The following is a 25,715-nucleotide window of genomic DNA, read 5'->3' as shown; positions in this document are numbered from 1 at the left end:
AGGACCCAGGTTAAGGTGGTTCCATCTTCCTCTTAATACTCAGTTGCCATTCACATTGATGTGAAGGGATCACATCCAGAGAGACAACAGCAACTTTTTGACCTTTCCCCTAGAAATTTCTAGCTGTCCTTTAAAATTATCAGGTCTTAGTCAGATTTCTTGTCATCCAGTACTAAACTTGCACCTTAAATCTACATATCAGAGAGGAGAAAATGAAGACTCCTCACCTTTCACGTCTCAAGTCTACAACAGTCCTCAATCTTAACTCCATGACTTAAATCTTGTTAACAGACTCTACATTCACAATTTTAAAATTCTTTTGATATCAAGTCAGAGCTGAAGTTAGGAGGTCAAACTTTCAACAAGCTATACATAAATCAATGCAATCCCCGCAGATTCTGTTTTCAGCATAAATAGGAACATTTTAAGTCTGCTGGCCAATGGCTGTGGGTTTATAAAGACGTGCAAATTATTTCCTATTTGTTCTATTTGTGTGGGGGTGGTGAGATTTGAGGGTGGTGACAGAAGCAATGGAAACAAATACCAACTGTGAACATTTTGGTGGGCTGACTGAAATTTGGACAAGCTTAACCCTTTTTCAAAATACCTTACTTGTGTGACTCATTGCATTTGGAGTTTCAATGAGCAGAGGATAAGCTTTGCCCATGGGACATTGTAAGATCAATGCTGGAAGAAATGAAGTGAGACAGAAGTTCTGTATAAATATTAAGATGACTTTTTTCATATCTGAAAGCAACTAGATTGCAAAGCAGTCAGGCAAACGAGATGCTAAGAGCCCTATCACTTAGGCCAGTAAAGCAATAAATGATTCCTGTGGGGAGTAATCCTGTACTGGCTGAAAATTGGGTATATAGCCTGTGGAAGATTTTTCCTTTTCCCCTAGCATCCCGACAAATGTCTTTTTAATGAAGTTTTTGCCTTTCCCAGCTAGTCTGTGGGAAGATGCAAAAACAAGCCCACAAGCATATCCATGCATTAGTTTGGCACAAAGCTCTATGGATGTAGAATCTCTTAGATTTAGCAGGGTTATTAATTACATTGCGAATTTCAATATGTAGAAGAAAATCAGATATCATGTGGTAAAGCTTTGGCTAAGATAAAGGAACTCTGGAAATGCTTTCTAAATAAGAGAGGGCAGCTCAAAGCTTGAGCATTCAACTCACGAAATCTAGTATACTGAAATTGGTTAGCTTTTTGTTAGTTATATCTAGATTAACACCACAAAAGAAAATTAAGTAACTCATAACATGCTTAATAGAAAGTTCTTTAAAGAAACTTGATATCATCAACAAGATAGATTGAATTTATGGTAATTTAGGGTTCTTGCACAACTTCAATAATGAAACACAAAATTCATTTCTAGGATATTGACGAGTCTCAGGTCCTCTTCATCTAAAGACGTGAGAATCAAATATTAATTTTTTTGTGCTATTTTTGTGTTCTCAAAAATGACTTTTGAATTCCAGGAAGCCATCCTTTATGGGTAAATAATAAGTTTAAAACAACGATTCCCCCCCTGCTTTAAGGCAAGAATTACCGAGTGTCCAAAGAAGGGACCCTGGAGACGAAAGAGGACGCTGCCATTGCTTGGCATTTTTAAGCTCTGTTAACGGCTTTCTGCTGTAGGTCAAATTTTGAATGTATTTAGTCAACTTAGTTAATTTCATAAGCACTGATTTAGAGAAACAGAGGAGTAATTAGACTCTAGTAGATGGAAAGTCAGTTAATGAAAAGATATATAAAAGATCCCAGAGGTCTTAATTTTATTAATGGAGCATAAAACTGATAACAATTCATTTCAAATTTATTGGTGCCTATTGTATGCAAGGCACAGTCCTAGATCCTTAGGGACGGGATGGTATAAAAAGATATATCTGATACGAATCCAGCGATGACAGATAAAGCTGATTCATTATATCCACATATGGAGACCTACTCACGATTGATATTAGCTAACTGCAGATAGTTTTTAATTTATTCTGACTTTAAAGATTTGAGAATAAGTTAATCCATCTATTACTATAAAATCACTATTAGGTTTAAAATTTTTTATATGTCTAGTATTATTAAAAGAAATACATTAAATTAAAAGATAATGAATTATTTTCAGTGTTTTATGTTTCACAGTTATATTTATGTTAAAACTCCTGAATTTCTTTTTAATTTTGCATACTGTGCTAAATCTCTTAACATTTTTCAAAATGAAAAATTTCAAATAAGTAAATGAATACATGGAAATTTAAATATAACATTTGTGGAAATAAGGCAATAAATATCAATGTATATAGTTTTTTTTATTCAAATAAAACCCAACATGGTTAAAAATAATAGAAAATGGCTAGTTTCTATTTAATTTTTCATAGAATTACTAGTAATATCATGATTTTACATGAACACAGTAATCAAAATATACTAAACAATTATAATATAATCTGTAGAATATAAAGAAGAATTCTTGTGTTACTATGTACCTATATTTTCTTAATAGAGATAGAAAAAAACAGAAGTGACCAAAAATTAAGGTAATGAATTTATATATCTCTTACCCAACTACAATAATCTCACTAAAAATCACTTCTTGAAGAAAGTTTGATAGTTAAAGCAAATGTTTTTACTTTTCCTTATGTCTTGAAACCAGGAAATGGTGGTTTCAGAAAGAGAAATAAAACAAAGCATATGAGCCCATGGTCAACTTAAGAAAGAGAAAGACAGCAGTTTTTTAGAATTATTCAAAATAGCTTATATAGTTCTAAATGTATTTTATAGCTCTAAGGTAGGCCCAAACTAGAAATTTCAGCTCCTTCCTTCTCTTGACTTGCATTTGTAACATACTATAAAGTTATTAAATGAGTTACTTTTATATTTTGTTGAAGGGACAGATCTCGTAAGGAGCCTTCCATTCATCCTTTTTGGAGAAGAAACACATGCTCCCTCAGACAAAAGACAGTTTCCATGACATCCCTGCCACTTGGTCTCTGGATTGAGGACAAAATGGGCACAGGTAATGTCTTCCTTAAAGAAGTGTGCTCATTGTTACATTGCTTGGTGTTTGTATATTATGTTTTCAAGGCTTGATGAGTGGCTAATATGAGTTAGAATGCTTCATAATGTGTTAAGGTGAACAAATTTCCAGTTATCACTGTTATACAATGTATTCTCTATATACTTGTCTTACATATTACTTAAAATATTATTTCTATATTTTTATTGTGGTGAGTGTTTGAGTATGTAAAATGAAACATTAATGTTACCATGAAACCCCTACTTTTAGAACACATGGGAAGATGGGAAATATTTCCCAGGGCAAAAAATTTTTAGCACCTGCCAAATAGTAATTCAACTGGGATTTTCCTTCTAGAGTCTTATTTTTCTGAGTGTAAGTTTGTAAGTTCTGGGAAGAGTGAATGGAAAATTAAAATGCAGAGAACACTGGCAAAAGTGGGCATAGTATTTCTGATGTACTGTTTTTTAACCTACCTCTCTAAGTGGGGTAACTGAGGGTGCCCCAGCATGGCACCCACACGATCCACCCTAAGAGAAAAACACATGACCTATAACCTAAGTGAAATGGACAGATTGATCACCTAACAAGTGATCAATACACATCTCCCCACAATTGTGGAGCACTGAGATATCTTCCTGTTTTTAGATTTGGTACTCTGAAAATAATTTGGGCAATAATGAAGGAAATTGTATTGATTTTATGTCTTATATATCACCGGATAAAGATAACCCATTAATGCCACCTCAATACAGTTTCACTGTTCAATACATAGATCACAGCGAGATATATTTAAAGCAGATGGTAATTCAGAGGCAGGAAAATGTGTGTAAGAGATCAATTTATCATGTAGTTGATAATACTGTTGACTCTGAACAAAGACATCAGGACATCTAAAAACCAGCAAGCAAAACTTATGATATTTCAAACATATATTTAAAAAAAATAACTAATAAACTCTTCTCACTGTTTCCTAAGGTTCAACACATTGTTTTCAAGTTAATATGAAAAGGCTCTCCAAACTATACTTTTGATTAGATGGTAAAGTCTATCTTTCTAGATTATTCTGTGATTGTTTCCCAAAAGATCTGTGTCATAATTCAATTCGACAAACACTTATCAAGCATCAATAATATAATCCATTCAAAATAAGCAACTGAATGTGCAGGGAGGGAGGAAAAGACCATGTAAATAGGACCAGTTGTCTCCCAATCTGCCATCAAGGAATTTACAACCTGGCTAAGAGTTTGGGAATATAAATAGTAATCTATAAGAAAAGGACACCATAACAATGAGTAAGTCAGATGTTAAGGACATAGAGAAGAATAAAAGACCGGAAAGGTAACTTCTTGGAAAAAAAGGAGAATTGGGAAGGGAAGATTAGGAATTTAGCTTGAAAAGGAAGTATTGCTAAGGCTGACAGTATGGTGCCAGTTAGTTGAGCACTAAACTAAAAAAATGAACTGTTCCCAGAAAGATCTGTGGATGTTTTGCTACTGGACTGTGGTGCATATGGAGGGATATACTGGTCATGAAGCCAGAAGAGGGAGGATGGGGTCAAATAGCCATGGTCTTGATGTCAAAGAGCTGACCTCATCCTAGAAGCAACAGTGAATGAAAATTCAGGAGGTAGAGGCCAGGACAAGCAGAAGTAGGCAGAGAATAAAATGTGGAGCCTGGTGTATGGCTAGTATCTGCAGCAAAGAAGGACATTCAGCCACACAATGGGTCTGACAGAAAGAACTAATTTCAAAAATCTTTTGGAGGGCTTGTTAACAAAAGTCTACTTTTCAGGTCTTAGAAAGTTAAAATTATACCATGAATTGCATCAATTTTCTATGAGTACTAAGTATGTTGTTTTCTTTCAAAGTTACCTATGAGAACATAAATACTCCTAAGAGCTTGAAGCAGCTACTTGACTGCTTGCTGGGAAGATGGTTAAGTACCCCAAACACTTTATTAAAAGCACATTACTCATTTTTTGGGGGCTCTATTTTTCCAGCAGTCATAATTTCTAAAGTTGCAAACTTTCAATCTGAGAAAAGCACAGGTAAGAATAGCTTTTCTAAAGGGGTGGAGCAAACGCTTGAATAATAAAGTGAGTTGAAACTACGCACAATAATAAGGCAAGAAGAGGTTTTAATTTTCAATTAAACATCTCCTACCAAAAGGTGCTAAAGGTTTCAATTTTTCAAACCCTGCATAGTTTGGATTACATTAACTAAGTTACAAGCTTGACTAGACTGCCTTGAAAACCCTAATTTCCCCCAAATGGGAAACAACATTCTGTTATTCCTGAGATTAAAACTGTTGAGGTGTGAAATGGCAGGTGTGGTATTAAGTACTTTGCTTGAATATCCTATTCAGGAAGCACAAGGCCTTTAAACTAGGTGAACTTAGGTGAGGCCATTTAGGTTTCAGTTGTTGACAACCAAGTAGGAGCTAATTAACTCACCTCGTTTCCAGAAACTATTCAGAGAAATTCTCAGGCTAGCCTGGGGGTGCCTCTCAGCCTAACTGCTTACACACTGTGAGAGCTGGGGCCAATTTTAACCTCTCTGTGTTCCATTTTTTATGCCCGTAAGGATGGCATGAGAATTAAATATGGTAGAACATGTACAGTGCCTAGAAGTGACATGTCATGGGAATGCTAAAATATTGCAGGAATGATAAAATATTGTGGGAATGCTAAAAAAAAAAAAACAACCCACAAAAAACGTGAAGGGCTACACTATGTGAAGATTGTTATGCTTGAGTTTTTCATTCTAATACCCATCCTAAAACTTGATCATCTTAAACCTTGAAAGACACCAAAATTCAGGCTAAAATCATTGTTTTACAGACAAGAATGCTGAGAGAAGATCAAAGGCAGAAGATTAAAGACAGAGGGTCACAGTGGCAGGAGGAAACTAGACTTGGAGGCCTTGGATCCCACGCCACTTCTCAGGAACCCGCACTGTGACTGCTGTTGGGAAAGGCAGAGCTTCGTCAACCGGACCCATGATTCAGAGCAGAGCAAATCCTCCCTCCCTGGTGGGAGGGCAGTTGTCAGCGGGCCACCTTCCTCTTGATCTATAAACTGGCCTAGGAATTTATGCCTCTTTTCCAGGCCTTGTGATTTAGATCACCCCACTCAAGCTACGGAGAACTGAAGAGAGTTGAGTGCTCGAAGCAAGCCTTTTCTGCCGAGTCATCTCAGCAGTGATGCAGAGTGGGTCACGGAGACCCCGCCTCTTTAAGGTACTGTGTCAGGGCTGTGGCTCCTACTCTAATGTCACGACGGGCAGATGGAGAAACATACATGAACTGGTGAATATTTGTGCTCATGCAAAGAATTACCCATGTTTAATCATAAATACTTCAAACTGGAGTCCAATATTGGGGGGTTAATAGAATATAAGGATGTAAAAACGATCCTTTAAAATTTAAAGTTTGATTTAACAATCATTTTGGAGAATTTTTCATGTTTTATAATTAAGACTGTCCTTGTTGCTACCTCAAAACAAAGGATTTTACAAATGCACCTGTGAGAAGCTCTAGAAAGTTGTAAGCTAATTGTAAGAAAACAAAAAGCCAAATTTTTTATAAGTGTATCAGAAGTCTGCAGTGGAAACGCTATATCTTCTGGGAATCAGAGAGAAACATGTTTGATTCTAGCTCTGTCCATAACTATATTTTTGTGACCTTGGGCAAAGCATTACCTTCTGCTTTTTCATCTGAAAACCTGACAAGATTGTCAGTGATATAAAGAACACTTCTCCTTTTGAAGGTGGATGGTATGATTTGAATTGGGTCTCCCGCAGGCCTCAAATTCATATGTGAAATTCCTAACACCCGATGTGACTGTGTTTGGAGAAAAGGGCCCTGATAGAAGTAATTAAGGTTGAATGAGGTAACAAAGATGGAGCCTTGATCCAAGGAGACTTGAGAGAGCTCGTTCTCTGTCTGCCACTGGAGAGACATATCAAGAAAGGTGTCTGCAAATCCAGGAAGAGAGCCCTCCCTGCCAGATCTTGATGTAAGACTTTCAGTCTCCAGAACTGTAAGAAAATAAGTTTCTGTTGTTTAATCCACCCAGGCTTTGGTACTTCGCATTAGCCTCCCAAGCTAAGACAGTGGAATTAGAGCCATCCTTGTGTTTCCTGAGATGAAGAACTATTGGGATCACATATACTTAGTGCTGTGACTTCGCACTAACAAGGCGACTGCAATTTGAAAGCTCTTTGCTCTCATTTTAGACTGTTCACAAGAGTTGGGGAAAGGAAGGCTGACATTGGGAAAATATCCATACACAAACTTCAGACACAGAGACGTTATAGATAAATGTTAAAAGTGTGTGTGCTTGTGTATGCATATATGTAACACATATGTGATGAATATACTCAGTGGTTAAAAGCAGGATTCTTGGAACATGGTTGTCCTGGTTTGAATTTTGGCCTTGCTACGTGCCAGCTGTGTGTTTATAGGCAAGTCACTGACACTCTCTGAGCTTCAGTTTCCTTATTGCTAAAATGGAGACTGTAATAGTTTCTCTCTAATAGAATTGTTATGAGAATTAAATGAATCAATAAATATTAAGCTTTTAGAACAATGAGTGATAATAAGAGATTCAAAATGGTTCATTTTAACATTATATATGCCCATATAGATACAAACAAATTGACAGGGTTTTGTTGTTGTTGTTTTTTGTTTTTTTTTTTTACCAAAATGTGGAAAAGAAAAAACCTAAAGCAGAGTAGTTTTATACCTTTTGCATATGTTTCATGTAGCTCATACAGTTTACCTGCCCTACTTGACCCTCCAAAAAATTAAACTGGTTAATCTCTAAAATCTCTTAATTACTTTGGCCACATGTGCCAGGAAAAGACCAGAAAAATAACAATTAGGACATGGAACAAGAGATAAGGGGCTACGAAAAGGAGGAATTATAGAGTAGCTTGAGATTAGAAGGTTTAGCAAATAAATGACAGATAGAACCAATTTACAACTATAGGAAGGGAAAAAGAGTTCCACGTAAAGTCTGTCATTTTAATGCCACTACTACTATTACTCAGAAGAAAATATTTCCCCCCAATCCACAACTGATTCAAATATGACTGACTTTCTCTTTTCACATTAATGTTCTTCAGGGCATATTTTAGAATACAAGAAAAAGTTATTTTGACAAAAGCCTACAAAGAAAGATACTTTTTGAAAACAATCCAAACTTTTCTCATTTTCTTTCATTTAAGATAAAGTCTATTTAGGGTTCATCTTTGCAGAGTTAACTTTGACTCAGGGTGCTAAATTTTTTCCTCAGAGGGAATTTTCTTTCAACAGAAATTCAGCACCTGTCATAAATGTAACAAAAAGTGGGATCATTTAGCTGTGGGAAGGAGTCCAGTAAAGCATGTTCAACTGATTTGCTATGTGCTGAGAGTGGAAATATTCAGGGTAGTTTTTCCTACTATTTTCATCATTCTTAGAGGGATCTTTATTCTGGGCAATTTTTCATATACTTGATCATCAACTCAGAAGACTGATTTTGCTTAGAAACAGATTTTGATGATCAGCAAATTTTATATGCTTTATTTGTAAGAAGGTAAAGGTATTACTTATAACCCATAAATTATATATCATCAATCCCTCTTAATTCTACAAGCAATTTGAGTTTGATATAAAATTTTGACCCTATCAATTTGAACAACTGTATACCAGCTGTGATTGAATAAGGTACCACGTCATACAATATATGACAAAATCTTTCTAAGTAATGTTAGATGAAGAGGAAGAACTGCCTGATTATATTAACAGACTCAGTCACTGGCAATAATTCTTGGAAATTCCTTTTGTTCCTGATAATTGATCTGATTTCACAGCTGATGTGAAAATCTAAGTAAAATCCATAGAGAATATGTCATAGAGCACTGGGGAATAATTTATTCTCTTTCCTTTTATAAAAGGATCAATTTACAAATATATCTTGGCAGATAGAATAAGTAATATTTAAAAAATAGTTAATTGAAAAAATAACAGGAAACAACAATGAAAAAAAATCCAGAGACAACTGGAAATCCATTTAGAGAAGCTTGAGCACTTAATCAACCATGTAGCTAATAACATAGCATTTTATACGGTTCAGTTACTTAAAAAAATTTTTGTTCTCTCTCTCTCCCCCCTCCACCCACACACACATATACATGCATATATACATATATATGTATATATATATTTCCTAAATATAATTTCAAAAATTAGGAATTATATGCCTGTAGAAATTCCAAATTCATTTAAGTTAAAAAAATATGAGAGGTTGTTTTAATTATTTTATAACCTAAATAATAAAATCACTTCTGTTAATTAATGTCTCCAGTTTTGGATTTGGCTAACACTTACATTTAATTTACCTAAGTAAATATAAGCTAACTGATAATTAATCATCATTAACAGTTTAAAAAATATTACTATTTAGTGGGTATTGATCTGATGAAAATATTTTAAGTGGCAGCAAGCAGGAGTGGTTAGGCAGTTAATGGAAATGTTAAGCCTGGGTAGACATTTCTGTGCATTGCCTCATCTCCATTATTCCCTGTACAAAACCCTAGCTATGTTCTCCTAGGCAGAGGCATGGTATAGGGACCCAGAGATAAGCCTGAACACAGGACCATGGATCATGAACTAAATAAAATATCATATAGGAAACCTGTTGTTAGTGAGCCTTGCTAATCACAAATGCTTAATATTTGTCACAAGTTAAAAAGTATTCTTGTTGAAAAGAATGTTTTCCCCCAATTGACAGCATGGGATATTTTGAGACTTGATGCTTGCAAGTAGTTTCTGCTGACAATATATGTTCAAAGCAGAAGACAAACTACACGAGCTATAGGTACTGAACCAAAAAAAAGCAAAACTGACTATAACAAGTATGAGCATTTCCAAACTCTCCCTTCTTTAAAGAATGCAACATTCCCCAAAAACAAAACTCATAAACTATTCTTTTCTCCTCTAGCATTCTACTAACCACCCCCAGGGTCAAAATAATGGAATCCTAATTTTTCACTCCACAAATCATAGTAATATAAAATTAATATCTACCTGTGAGTTGGTGGATAACTCTTATTTATCCCAGTTTTTCTTTGTGTAAAACCATCCCTGTTTCTCTATGTAAATCAGCTTTTAGCCAAAAAGCAGAAAGAGGATAAAATGCTCCAAATCAATCCAGCATTTGATTCCAGGGATGAAAGCTCTCTGGCTTTGAAATGAGCAATAATAATGCCCTAACAAAGTTGACCTAACTGTGTTTTTATTTATTAAAAGAAGCTCATTTCAGAGGAAAAGCACACATGATTTATGGGCTTTCTCTGTAGAGCTACAGAACTTTAATCCACAGCTCATGAAAGGGTGTAAGAGCAGCTTGAAAATTATGCTGAGCTTAATTATACTTAATGTGAATTATTCAGAAGTGCACACAGAGACTAAAAATTTATTTCATACAAAGAAGCCTGACATTTTAATTGGTCCTTCAGAATAGAGACAAAACAATTTCCTCTCAAGAAAATTTACATCTCCCCTATCAGAACTTCAGCCCCATCCAAGCAGAACTTCATTAACAAGATTAATTATCACACCAGAGTCTGCTTCATGAGGTGTATGGCCCAGGTGAAAAGAGGAATACAAAACAATGACTGACATTTCTAACAGACAGGTTTGATTAAAGAAGGAAAGAAAAAGACACATTGAGCCACCATACCTTGGTCATTAGCCATTTTGTCAGGGTGTTCCACTGTGAGGGGAAAAGAAATGTTATTAGATTTTGACAGTTCCCAACAAGAAAGCAGATATTTCAGATCAACAGTTTTTGGTTAGAAAGTTATCATATCAAGGCCAATGCCCTACTGAAATAAAATTGATAATGAATCAAACTTAACTGAATTATTTCTATTAAATAATTAGAGGAAAAAGTTGAAAATGTTTTGTTGTATAAATGTGTTCTTAAAAATATGCTATTTTCCACATTCCTCTAAACATAGAATGATCATCATACCAGTTTAATTGAAAATACAATAACAGTAAAAATGCATGCAATTACCCAGTGATTATCAATGTTTTAAATATGTTAAGAAACCTACTTGCTCATATTCATTGTTTTTTACAAAAAGGGAACTTAACCAGTTCTCACATGAATAGTGTAAAATAACAGCATATCACAAATATGATTTAACTTAAATAGTCTGATAAGTTTTTAGACCTTGTGAAGAACGGTCTTGAGTTGTTCACTTTAGCTATGTTATGAGTAATGTTCTTGAAAATGACTTTTTCCCCCTTGTTGGTTTATTTTTTATTTTTATTGAGGTAATATCAGTTAATAATATTATAAAAGTTTCAGGTATATATTATAATTAGATATCTCTATACATGCTATGGTGTGCTCACACCAAAAGTCTAGTGTCCATTCATCACCATATATTTGACCTCCTAAACCCTTTGCTGGCCTTCTCCCCACCCCCTGTCCCCACTGGTTAGCACCAGTCTATTGTCTGTATTTATGAATTTGTTTTTTTTTAAATTTAAAAACATCTCTGTTTTTTCAAAGCTGTTTAGTTTCCGTGAACCAAATATAAATACATAGGAGGTAAATCTCTAGTATCATTGCTTTTCTAGAAATTGTGGTATGACATTTTGACCAATATAGATTTTTGTAAGTCTCCATCTGTTGGAATCATTTCACCTATCCTTGGTTTTCTTTGAGCTTCTAGTCTTCTGGGCATATTTAACTCACTTAATTGCAGTAAAACTTGACACATAGGCTCCTACACTTGCTGGTTTGCTCCTTATATATGCCTCTGTTAAATTCACACAGAGAAAAATGTAATAGCATTGCAATGAGCAGCAACCTATAACCTAGTCAGTTCTCTCATTATGTGTGGCGGCTTTATAGCAAATCCATCATCACTGTTTGAAAAATAACTTAAAGTCTTATAGGTGGCGGTCCTTCCTTTTCTAAATTAAGGAAGAAAAATCACTACCCAAAAGAATACATAAAATCTAAATACTTAAATAATGATGCTGTTAACAAAACTCTCTTTAAGATGGACAGTTTGTTCATGTCACATCACAGATGAACACATTTCTGAACCAAAGATGACTAACAATTTCTTTTATGTTCAATTAATACATAAACATCTTCTATGAAAAGGGTAAACTAGGAAACGTATCTTAATAAAAAGTAGACTGAATTTTGAATGACTCTTTGGAAAACGTTATATACAAGAGTGTTTATAACATTAAAATTCTATAAGTTTCATATAAATTATATAAATGTCTTTGTATCTTCTCAAGATTAAACATTCTTTAATTCACCAGGCCATCTAATCTGATCTTCTCTAATATAATCACCACAATTTAATTTTTGTCTTGATGTTCTCTCCCATTTCTCATTGAAGACTAAAGGTTCCTCAAAATACATTTTATTATAGTATTAGGGGGTTGTCGATAAAATGTGCTTTTGATTGGCAACTGAATTAACTGCACTTTATAGACAGGGATAGAATCTTAATGTAGCTTTTAAGGAGAGATCCTATGGTGTAGGAAATGCCATACTCATTCTCCAGGGAGAATGGGGAAGGATATGCCAGGACCACATGTGACCACACAATCTAGGGAGTCTAAATGTCTGGTAGCCAGAATAGACACACTTCAGAAACTACCATAATCAGTATCACATATTTAGGGGAGAAGTTTTGGAATGATATAAAAAAAGAAAGAAAAGAAAAAGACAGTCTCATTTTTCATGTTTTTTCTCTCCCCTTGTCTTTAATTATATACATGCATTATCTGTAGTCTAAGCAATTTTTTAGCAAGTGACAAATAAACATATGTTATTGTGGACAATCTGATCTGCATTCTTATTTTCTAGATTTGTTTTATTGTTAGCAAACCTGGACTGAATATAACTTGATAAAATTTGAATGCCTCAAGAAGATTATCTATTAAAGAGTATTTCCAAAAAGGCCAAATATATTCTAATAGTTACTTTTGATTACGGGAAAATAAGGACTTAAAAGTATTGTAATTTGTACCTTGACTTTTTAACGGCCCCTGTCACTTGTCAAGAAAATCAGGTATTTTGTCACAGAATACTTCAAAGACTAAAGCTTTTATTTGTGTTCTGGTCCAGAGCTCCCAGTTCTGTATTTTGGATGGGAGAAACACACCTTTCAGAGTGACAATTAAGGATGCCCGGGAAATACTCCTTACTCTACTGCTCCTTCATGGCTGAAGACTCCGCTTGTTTGTGTGCAGGAGATGACTCCATCCCCCCACAGACATCCTCATGGGTCCACCGCATCCCTCCTCCCTAGTACTTCACAGGCCAACATGAAGAAGCTTACTTTACTGGAAGAAACACCCCATTTGATAGGCAGAGATAAACACGCCTTTTACTCATCTTCCAAGGGCTTGACAGTGTGTAGCTATTGTAATGGGGGGGATTTGGGGAAGGGAGGTGGGTATTTACAGAGGCCTATGGGGTCAGAGAATCAAGTTTAAGAGTGTTTTAATTAACATTTCAAGGAAAGAGTCAGATATATTTCCTATACCATGTACATAAGAGTATAGTAACTTAATCCATTTTTAATTATAAATGTTTTTTAATTAACCAGTGATTATTGATTGAGTTTCCTATACCTCTCTAGCTGGTGCCTAAAACCACAAATGACAAAACTCTAGTCTCTAGTAGACAAAGCATATATATGCAAAGACTGGATATAAAAGAATGAAGGCTGTAGACACCTTCCTGGGGAGCATGATTAGAATAATGCACCTGCCTGTTACCCAGGAGACTACTGTGAGTTTTCACAGCTTCAGGACCAAAGGTAAGCCTTTCTCTTTCTGTCAAAGTTATACTCTGATGAACAGTGGCCTTATGTTTGGAAGCAGCTTTGGAAAATGAAAATCTTAAATCAGAGAGCAATAGCATGATTTTATGTCTTTAGTGTAGATTTGGATTCATGGCTTCAAATCTCTTATGATGAGTAATTTATTTACCTTAGAACAGTTGTCATTGTAAGTGACGTATAAGATTCATGCATGTATAATATCAATTATTGATACAGATGGGCAGTATAAATATTTCTAAATAATTTAAAGTGCATTCAAGACATCTAAAACTTAGTCTGCTATATATAAGATTTCCTTTAAAAATTTAATTGGCTATGAATGAAGCATGACATACTTAGGGTAGACAATATTAAACATTTCAATCAGGATATTAAAATGATTCTTAGATCCTTTATTGTGACTAATTATGACTTACAACAAATTCTTGACTTTGATCTCAATTCTGAGTATCATGTAATAAATGAGTTTAGGGCACTTAGGATAAACAGTACCAAATAAGATATGGAGTTCATTAAACAATCCACAGGATGACTACCAGTGTGGGCTGGTAAATCCTGTGATAACTCATCATTCTGCTGCTTAATACATTTGGATGCCTTAAGTCATTTTTAAACCCTCCCTGAGATCTCTACTTGGCACATGTTTTGAGCATGAAATTAATTTGGCACTTGTCTGTAGATAAAGACGAGCATTTGTGAAACATTATCTAGTTACATTTGAGGCTCCCACAAAAATGAATAACTGGTTTCCTTTTGATTGCTCATTTGGAGTGAAATCTGATTTAGACATGAAGTCCTAAAAACCTGGATAGACAAAGATTAGCTCATTTCCTCTTGTTTCCCTCCCAACCTCTACTCGTCATTAAGAGCTGTCATGCAGGCTCAGGCTGAATGCTTGTTTGTGTGCTCCTGGCAAACTTTCAGATTAGCTTTTACCAAACCCAGTTTTTGAATAGCTCACTTGCCAGAATTCAATAGTTCATTATCTATTAGCCTACCTTTCCTAGGAGAATTGAGAAATAGACTAAATAGTTACTATGCAACTCTTTTTTAGTGTGTCAGACAACTGGGTGAAAATGTCAGACACGCGTTTCTAATTTTTCGGTTGTTTGCCAGCGTGTACAAGAGTGGACCCCCTAAAAAAGGAATTTAATTATAAAAAATTGTGTATTTATTCTTACATGTTTAAATTTCAGTCACCTTCAAAGTACTCTCTATCTGATGCAATACATATATTGAGACATTTTTTTTTTCCACTGCTCAAAACAGTTTGAACTTGTCAGCTTTGATACCTTTTGGGGTTTCTGCTGTTTTTTGTTTTACCTCTTCCACATCGGCAAAACGTTTCCATTTAAGGACTTTTTCATCCAGGGAAACAAAAGATAGTCGCTCAGGGCAAGATGGGGTGAATAGGGAAGGTGGGGCACAGGGGTCATGCATTTTCAGTCAAAAACTACTGAACACTCAGTGCAATGGGGGCAGGTGTGCTTGTAACTCACCCATCATGGAAGGGCAAATGCATTGAAAGAATCTTCAAAAAAAGTATCACTGAAGCCAAACACAGCTTCTCACAACAAAGCCAGATGTGCAGTGATACAGATGGGTTCCTAGAACACTCACCTAATGGGGGAAGCCTGTATTACAAGGGACCCACCCTCTAGAAGTTAATTCTGGGGTTTTTTGGGATCCACCCTCATATTAAGAAGTTTTCAGCCAAATATAGATGCATACTGTGGTCACAGACTTAAGAGTCAAGAATCTTTCCTCAGAAAAAAACATATCATGCCTTAAATATCTGTATTTAAATATCAGTTATGCAACATTTGAATTATTTTAATTATTTTCAAAGCTGAATAATAGAGGCTCTTGAAACAATTTGTCTTCCAGAAAAATAACACTCCGCTTTAAAATTTAAAAAAGTACATGATGATTATGTTGATGTAGTTTCTATTCCTGGGCTTTAGTATTTTTCTGTATGAGCCTATAACCATTTTTAAATCGAGTGTTGATTTTTATTCTTGTGAACATGTGGGTTTTCTTCCAATCATTCTGCAATTTTTTCATTGTTGCTGGCCTTGGTCCTTAAAATAAACACATTCATTTTGTCTGAGGTTTTCTGTCTTGCCACATCAAAATAGTTCTTTAATATATAAGGACAATAGTTCCTGAAAGGAAATATTTGAAGTTGGTAAGAGTATGCCATTCACATAATTCAAAGCTTTTAAAATTTTTGTTCCCTTACATAAAATGGTTAAAGGGTTTCATTATATATTGAATGGAACCAATATAAATGAAATCAATACAAATTTCCAAAAGGATTATAAATGAAAGAGAGTAAAGTTAAAGTGTCTGTCTCTTGCTGAAGGCAGAAAATGTAGTGATACAATAGATCTTTCTTTGACATGCTGGCTCTTAGAACTAAAAAAAAAAATTTTTTTAATTAATTAATTATTCTTCCTATCTTTTCCTAGTTTTATTGAAAAATAATAGATATATATCACTGTATAAATTTAAAGTGTATGGCATGGGGGTCTGATAACATATATAATGAAATGATTACTACAATAGGTTTAATTAACATAAATTATCTCATGTAGATAAAATAAAAATAAATGAAAAAAAATCCCCTTGTGATAAGAATTCTTCAGATCTACTCTCTTAACAAAATTCCTGTATATTATACAGCAATGTTAACAGCAGTCATAATGTTTTACATTATGTCCTTAGTGTTTATTTATTTTATAACTGGAGGTTTGTACCTTTTGACTACCTTCCTCCAATTCACCTTCTCCCCAACCCCTGCCTCTCATTACCAAACCTCTGATCTCTTTTCATATGAGTTTGGTATGTTTTTGTTTGTTTGCTTGTCTGTTTATTTTTAGATTACACATATAAGTGAAATCAAAATGTATTTGTCTTCCCCATCTGACTTTTTTCACTTAACATAATGCCTTCAAGATCTATCCACATTGTTACAAAAGGTAGAAATCCCTACCCCCAACCACTTTCCCTTGAAATTCCTAGTTTTTTAAAAAATAGCTGAATAATATTCCATTGTGTATATATACCACAATTTCTTTATCCAATCATCCATTGATGGACATGGGTTGTTTCCATGTCTTGGCAATTTTAAATCATGTTGTTATGACCATGGGGTAGAGATATCATATCCAGTTAGTGTTTTTATTTCCTTTGGATATATATCCAGAAGTGGAATTACTGGAGGGATCACAGAGTAGTTCTGTTTTTGATTTTTTGATGAACTGCCATATTGTTTTCCATAGTGGCTGTACCAATCTACAATCCCACCAACAGTGTACAGGGTTCCTTTTTCTCCATATTCATGCCGCCATTTGTCATCTCTTGTCTTTCTGATAATGGCCATTCTAAAAGGTGTGAGGTAATAACTCATTGTGGTTTTAATTTGCATTTTAATTTATTTTGAATGTCCACTGTAGTCATGCTGCCAACAGAAGCAGTATAGGGCCATTCCTAATAGGCTCTAAAGCTATCTTGTAACAATCCCATAGAAAAGAAGGCAATGATAGAAAATGATTCAAACCTTTCAGAGTCCTGAAGAGGATGGGATCAGAGAGGGGCCCCACCCCTTTCACATTCCGGGCTTGGATTCGAAAGTAATACACAGTGTCTAGGTTGAGATCCATAATTTGATGAGTCAGCCTATCGCCACTGATTGTTTCCATGATCCAGTCATCAATTGGTATGTTCTTGTCCAAGGTGTAAAACAAGATGTAAGCTGCATAAAGAAATGAATGCAAACTTGGTCAGTGTCCTGACAGCTTGCTACACTTCTGCTTCCAAACACCCATGTTTCCCAAATGTAATCTGCCATGATTATTACATATCCCCAATCTATAAACTACAGTATTTGGCTTGGAAAGTAATTATTTTTTTTCTTATTGCAAGGATTAGATAACTAATTGCTTCAGTGAACAGAATCTGAAAATTAATAAGCCATTAGAAATAAAAAAAACCTGTCATATTTGAAAATGTGAGGTTTCTGTTGCCTGTAAATTCTGATTATTGGTTTATTCTAATATATAAGCATGATAAAAATGCAAAGCACAGATCACATGTTTGTTTAACTTTTACTGTGTTTCAATAATGACAATAAGTAATGCTTATTTTGGCTTATGCTTAAATAATAACAGTACACTGAGAAGTATAAAATACCATGCATGTTTTAAGTGTTGTAAAAATAAGTGACCATGCATGATTAGTGCGTTAACTCTGTGAGGTTGGCAGGGGCACTGTTGCCCCCTTTCACAGATGGTGAAAGTGAGCATGACCCAAGCTAAGTGGTAAAAAGGCTAGGATAATACCCTCTATGGTTATGCTCAAAATCCAGCACTATTTCCCTTAGTCCACCCCACCTAGGGAAAAAAAAAACCCAACAAGCTATTTCTGGATAATTGTAGGCTATCTAGTTAATATCTCAAGTGTTAATAATCTATCATTTTGTAGCATCATTTTCCCTGTTAGGGATGTTACTTGAGTACTAGTACGTTACTCAGTGGTGACTGTTTAATATGTACCCAAATAAACCAGTTATTCCTGCAAATATTCCTATTCTAACATTATGTTTAGCAATATGTAACTTAGCTTGTATTTAAAAGCATTATTCATAATTTATATTATACTATCAGATGAAACTATCAAGAGCTCATCTTAGGTGTCTTTGCTATATGAATAGAATGCCAACCTCCATTTCTGTCAAAATCCTCACTGATCTCTGCATCAGATAGGCCACCAATATCTCTAGTCCTCTTTTTACACATTGACTATGTTCTTTGTGAATATTTTAAAAAACAGTTGTCTTTATTTGATTTGCCTATTCCTTCCTCTTGAGTCCTGCTTGTCCTATTTTTACTGGGGACCTACACACTTAGTTCTTCCAGCGGTTAGGTTACAGGGTTCTCTGACCCAGATTCAGTTCCCTCCCAAAGTAACCAGGTGCACTACCTGCATGAAAGCACAAACAGTTACTCCAGGAAGACTGCAGTGAGGTTTCCCGATGATGCTTTTTCACACCCACCTTACTCTTTTTTTTAAATCCTCACTCAAGGATATGTTTACTGATTTTAGAGAGAAAGGAAGGAAGAGAGGAGAGAAACATTGATCAGTTGCCTCTGGTACATGACCCAGTGGAAAGGGTGGGGGACTGAACCCATAACCCAGGTATGTGCCCTGACTGGGAATTGAACTGGCAACCTTTTGGTGAATGAGAGGACACACAACAACTGAGCCACTGGGCCAGGGCCCTGCCTACATGTTGTTCACTCTTCCCATCCAAATCCTACCCACCCACCAATGTCTAGTTCAAACTACATCTAACATAAAACCTTTCTCTATAGTGAGAATTTCTGTCAACTTTGCAATACACTTTAATAAAGTATAAGAACACATATAATTTTTAAATCATTTACCACTTAATGCCACAGTGACTTATAGAATTATGCTTGGGCTTGGAGGATGTGTTCTAGACAATGAACTGGATCTCTCTCCCTTGTTACTCTGTACAATTAACCAATGCTGCAAACTCAAAAATCCGGAAGTCCATTTCTCTTAAATTCAGATCAATGAAGAAAACCTTTATCTCTTTTGCTTTTTAGCTTTTGTGTTTCCCAAATCTGCCAAATTGTAAGAATTACCTGGTGACTGGGTATAAGTTATAAAACATAGATCCTAAGAAAGGACATTTTGATTTAATAGGTGTGACAGAGTCTTTGATACCCCTCAATTACCTCCATTTCTGGCAGTCACAATGTTATGTAATTCTTTCTGTCTGAGTGTAGATGGGATCTAAGTCTTGCTTTTTTTAAAAAAAAATGATATTTTATTGATCATGCTATTACAGCTGTCCTGATTTTCTCCCCTTTGCCCCCCTCTACCCAGCACTCCCTACACCCTCAGGCAATCCCCACACCATTGTTCATGTCCATGGGTCATGTGTATAAGTTCTTTGGCTACTCTACTCCCTATACTGCACTTTACATCCCCGTGGCTATTCTGTACCTACCTACTTACACTTCTTAATCCTCTCACCTCTTCACCTATTCTCCCACAGTCCCCTTCCCTCTAGCAACCATGAAAATGCTCTCCGTATCCATGATTCTGTTTCTGTTCTTCTTGTTTGCGGAATATGTTTATTATATTCAATTGTTGATAGATATGTATTTTTTGCCCTTTCATTTTATCATAGTTTTGATCTTCTTCTTAAATAAGTCCCTTTAACATTTTGCGTAATAATGGTTTGGTGGTGATGAACTCCTTCAGTTTTTTCTTGTCTGGGATGCTCTTTAACTGCCCTTTGATCCCATATGATAGCTTTTCTGGATAGAGCAATCTTGGCTGTAAGTCCCTGCTTTTGATGACTTTGAACATTTCTTGCCAACCCCTTCTAGCCTGCAAAGTTTCTTTTGAGAAATCAGCTGACAATCTTATGGGAATCCCCCTGTAGGTAACTAACTTCTTTTCTCTTGCTGCTTTTAAGAGTCTCTCTTTATCTTTTACTTTTGGCACTTTAATCATGATGTGTCTTGGAGTGGGCCTCTTTGCATCCATCTTGTTCAGGACTCCCTGTGCTTCCTGGATTTTCTTTCATTATTTTTTCAAATAGATTTCCAATTTCTTGCTCTTTCTCTCCTCATTCTGGCACCCCTATGATGCGAATGTTGGACCTCTTGAAGTTGCCCCAGAGGCTGCTTATACTATCCTCATTTTCTTGCATTCTTTTCTCATCTTGTTTTCCTGATTTGTTGTTATTTGCTTTACTTAGGTTCCATCCAAACAATTGATTCGATTCTCAGCTTCATCCACTCTACTCTTGTTTTCCTGTAACTCTTGTTCTTTATTTCAGTTAGTGTATTCTTCCTTTCTAACTGAGTCTTTTTTATGCTGTTGATGTCCTCACTAAGTTCCTTGAGCATCCTGATAACCAATATTTTGAATTCTGTGTCTGATAGATTGCTTATTTCCATTTTGTTTAGCTCTTTTTCTGGAGTTTTGATCTTTCCTTTCATTTGGGCCATGTTTCTTTGTCTCCTTGTTTTGGCAGACTCCCTGTTTTTGTTTCTATGTATTAGGTAGAGCTGCTTTGACTCTGTGTCTTGGCAGTGTGGCCTAATGTAGTAGGTGTACTATAGGGTCCAGTGCTACAGCCTTCCCTATCACCCAACCTGGGTACTCGAGTTATGCCTTTTGTGTGGGCTGAGTATGCTGTCCTCTTATAGTTGAGCCTTAATTGCTGTTGACAGGTCAATGGGAGGCATTTACCCAGTACAGTTAGCTTCAAGGATTGGCTGTAACCACTTACTGCCAACCATTGCCCACTATGGAGGATCAGCTGTGGGGGGTAGTGGTGTTCCCAAGTGGTCTGTAGTTGTGTGCACGCTCTGGGATTTCCCAGAAGGTGCAGGCCAAGGTCAGCCCCCACCTGTGTTCTGCCCAGGGCTACCCTCATGCGTTATAAAGCAGTCTGAGATATCTGCTACTTGTGCTGGGCTTGGAGATTTCCAGGAGAGTCCAAGCTGTGAATCTAGGCTGGCTGATGCTAGTGCCAGGCCTGGGGCTCACTGAAACCAGCTGTTGCTTGTTTGAGAGGACTTAGGAAGTTGTGAAGCATGAGCCAAGACCAGCGATTCATATGGAAAAGCAGCATAGGTGGGTCCATAAGTTGGGTGGGGTAGAGTCTCTGGGGATCTCCAAGGCAGGTCAAACAGTGTTAGCCAGGTTTATGGAGTCTCAGATATGGCACCAGCTTGCTGGCTCTGTGGGGGAAGGGTTTTGAAAAGGGACAATGACCTCTGCTTGACTCGATGCCAGGCACCTCAGTTTTTCCCTGTATACCATTGGTGCCCTTCAAGCTGCCACCCTGGTGCTGGAGCTCAGAGTGAGTGAGTCTGAGTAGGTGAGTTCATGTGTGGGTTCTTTAAGAGGACCTGCTTGGGGACCCAGTAGTTTCTTCCACCGACTCAATCCCTGGTGGTTTTTGCAGCTAGAAGTTGTGAGGACTTATCTTCCTGGCACTGGAACCTGGGCTGAGGGGCCTGATGTTGGGCTGGAACTCCTCTCTCTCAAGATATCCCTCCCTAATATTTATCCACCTCATGTAGATATGGGACCAGCCCATTCCTCACCTGTACCCCTCCTACCAGTCTGAATGGATGTGGTTTCTTTAATTCCATAGTTATCTGACTTCCATTCAACTCAATTTCTAATGGTTCTGAGTGATGGCTGTTCTATATCGTAATTGTAATTTTGATGAGGTTGTGCAAAGAGGTGAACCATGTCTGCCTACACTGCCATCTTGACTGGGAGTTTCAAGTCTTACTTTTAACCAATAGGGCACAGCAAACATGATGAACTATCACTTCTGTGATTATGTTGCATAAGATTATAACTTCTGTCTTGCTAGCAGACTCTACACACTCCTTTATTGGCTTTGATGAAATAAGTTGCCAGATGGAGAGAACCATATGGCAAGGAACTGAGGATGAGCTCCAATCAACAGCCAATAAGAAGCTGAATCCTGTTAACAACCACATAAACTTGGAAGCAAATATTTCCCCAGTCAAGCCTCAGATGAGACATCTGTCTAGTCTAAAACCTCTATTGCTACCTTGTAAGATACCCTGAACCAGAGTACTCAGCTAAACGGGGCATCTATTCCTGACTAACAGCAATAGTGAGATAGTGAATGTGTGTTGCTTTAATGGCTATGTTTGGTATGATATTGTAGAACAGCAACAGACAATACTAATTTAATACTAATATTAAATATAACCCCATAATCTACATCCCAGGTGATCTTCGTGTTTAAGCAAGGTTAGGAGTCATTGCTTTAGTTGATATGTGGAATCTATATACATTTTTGGCATTTGTTGAGATGTTGATGCTACAGGTATGAATGTCTTAAGATGCAGAGAGCTCAGGAAAAGACAAAAGGCCAAGATAAAGAATTCTGCAAAACACATTAAGGTTGTGTGCCTGCCCTCTCTGGTTAATATTAAAACTGGAAGACTGTAATTCAAAAGGGATTAGGAAGTATCACTGGATAAAACAATTATTTCTGACCCATGGATGCCCATTCACATATAACTCAGCCCCCTTATCGACATCAATAAAATCTCCTAATATTCTTTGAACCAGGGGAGTCTCCATTCTTATACCCACATAGGAGACTCTGGTAGTTGTAATATTTTTTTTTGTTTTTGTTTTTTAGCTTTTATTATGTGCATGTCCTGTCTCTTGAAGAGAATAAAACATTCCTTTATTTCAGGAGCCATATCTTATATTACAGTTTATTCTTCAACAACAAAAAGAAACCTAATAAAATAACCTTCACATAATAGGTATTCAAACTCACTTATTGAATGAAATGCCCTAGCCAGGAAGCATAAATGCTTTACATTCATGACATTTAATGAAATTGTTAAAGTTTTCATGGGTGTTTTAATTGCATGATGAAGCTGAAAGTATGAAGAAAATGTTCCCATCCCAGTCAGCTACACTTTTTCCTCATTTTCTTTAGTTATCAAATGAGAATAAAATATTTGCCTTCATGGTGCTTTTGTTTTCCATGTAAAAACTATTTAATTTAGCATTTAGATTGACAATTTTAGAATCAAGTAAGGTTGAAGATGTAAGCATCATGTTCAGATCATTTCATATTGTATTTGAGCAATTTCCTGATACTGGTGGGGAACCCTATTTTTTTATATTTTTATTTGCTTGTAAATTTGAGAATTGAGGTGTGGAATAAGAACTCATTACATCATTCAAAACTAAAAATTGGCCTTAGAGAAAGCATACAATTTCATTTAAACATGCAAATTTGGTGTGTTTGAAGGGTATTAAACCAGTTTTATTAAGTCCCACCTTAGAGATTTCCATATAATCACGTAGGTTGGAACAAATTCATTAGTTTCTCACTACCTTTATCTCTATATTCCTCTTATTCTAGTCTCTGTTTTTCTTCATTGTTTTCTCTTACTTTTTACTACTTCATTTTTGTCTCTTATTCACCACAGCTGGCCATATAATGAAGTACTATATCCTGTCATAGATAGTAAGACCTGGGATTACTAACCCTTCTGAGCACTCCCACAATGGAATAACATTTGTCTAAATACATATAAAATTTAACATCGTGCATGTGTTATTTTGACTCTACTTTTATAAATAGGTAGTTGTAATTCTGGAAGCAGTGTTGAAGTGTTCAATGCCACCTTTCTTCTCTCCTCTGTCCTCTTCCATATGTCTTGTCATTCATTATTGATTCCCTTCCATGGCTCAGGTAGACTGTAAGGTACAGGGAAGAGCAAGACAACCCCTACCAACAAGGATCTTAGCCCAGTGAGAGCTTTTTGACTATAAAAAATTGATTCTGATAATTGCGTATATAAATAGATACATAAGGAAGAAAGGGCTCATTTCTTTCTCTTTTTTGGTCAAAAATAATAGGCAATGGATTCAGGAATACTTGACCTCAAGTCATAGCTCTAACATTGACTAGTTCTGTAACCTTGAGCAACTTGCTTACTCTAAGTATGTCTCAATTCTAGCATCTGAAAATAAGTTGCTGTGAGATAATCATTTCAGTACTTCATAAATGTGGGTATTTCTATTAAATTACATTCTACATAGTAATGACTTAGAAAATGCTACAGCCTTTATTTCTTTCTTTTCTTTCCTTCTTAATACATCTTAAGGAAGGTGTCATATTTGGAAGAGCTAAAATGTTTATTTCAAGTGAAACAATAGATTTAATAGCAATTCAATTATTATTCTACTCAATAAATATTTATTAATCACCTACTATGTGTTAAGAATATTATTATTAGGGATAAAGCACTGAACAAAATCTGAAAACTGTTCTCATAAAATTTTCAGCCTTGTACTTATAAGTATTTGGTTTTCTCTCATGATTATATGGTAAGGTGATGAAGAAGAAATCAAGATGGCTAAATTTCCAACTTATGCAACCAGATGAACTATAGAGGTTTTTGAAATGATTAGAGTACAAATATGTAGACAAATATGAATTCAGTGTGAGTGCCCAGCTAGGTCCACACTTCTAGATGGTCTTAAAACCTATTACTGAATACAATAGTGCATTATTTAGCTGGTTATGGTGGGTGAGAGACATAAAAAAAGGAGAGAGTGAGGAAGAAGGGGAGTGAGAAGGAAATGAGGTACCTATAAGACAGGCATATGAAAATGTACAGTATGAGGTAGTACACATATATATATTTAGAAATCCTTGGATGGAGGTACAGATTTAAGAGACTTAAATTTGTGCTCACTGAAGCCCTGACTGTCATATAGACACTTTTCCAGAGAAAGTAACAGAGGGAATAAAAAGATATGCATTCCAGGAAGCAACAGGGAAGGAATAGGTAGAAGAAGTGTCTGCAAACAAGACTGAGCTGTAGCCTTGAAATGGGGAGGTAAATGGTTAGGTGATCTTACAAAAGTAAAGTGAGAAGAGAATCCAAAGAAAATGAAATTAGAGCAGAGTATCAAATGACACAGAAAAGGCAAGTATCACCATCACCATTAGATAGCAATAATAAAAATATCTCTGAAGATCTAACTCTTCCCTCCATCTATGTAGGCCTCTGATCTATAATGTTGGAGGATGCATGTGTTTATTTTTTTAAATTTTAATTAATTAATTAATTAATTAATTAATTAATTTTTTGAATGGACAGTTTTTTAATATAGAACAGAAACTCTGGGCAGTGGTCTTTATCCTGGTCTTACTAAAGACAAGATTGGACTTTTTCATGGTG

At 35.8% G+C, this 25,715-nt stretch overlaps 1 protein-coding gene across 1 annotated transcript in view; it reads right to left on the bottom strand.

The window, feature by feature from the left end:
- DCC (DCC netrin 1 receptor) overlaps positions 1 to 25,715 on the bottom strand; it is a 1,009,790-nt gene that overhangs the window by 70,216 nt on the left and 913,859 nt on the right. The window contains exons 20-21 of the mRNA XM_054583674.1: positions 17,462 to 17,656; positions 10,752 to 10,784 (exon numbers count right to left, since the gene is read on the bottom strand). Coding sequence (XP_054439649.1) covers positions 10,752 to 10,784; positions 17,462 to 17,656 — 228 coding nt within the window. The remainder of the gene's footprint in view (positions 1 to 10,751; positions 10,785 to 17,461; positions 17,657 to 25,715) is intronic.

The sequence above is a fragment of the Pteronotus mesoamericanus genome, unplaced genomic scaffold (assembly GCF_021234165.1).
Source record: "Pteronotus mesoamericanus isolate MK-2021 breed Mesoamerican mustached bat unplaced genomic scaffold, CSHL_Meso_final contig_74, whole genome shotgun sequence".
Lineage (NCBI taxonomy): Eukaryota > Metazoa > Chordata > Mammalia > Chiroptera > Mormoopidae > Pteronotus > Pteronotus mesoamericanus.
Note: the sequence above shows the minus strand (reverse complement) of the source record. Positions and strands in the feature narration are given on the sequence as shown.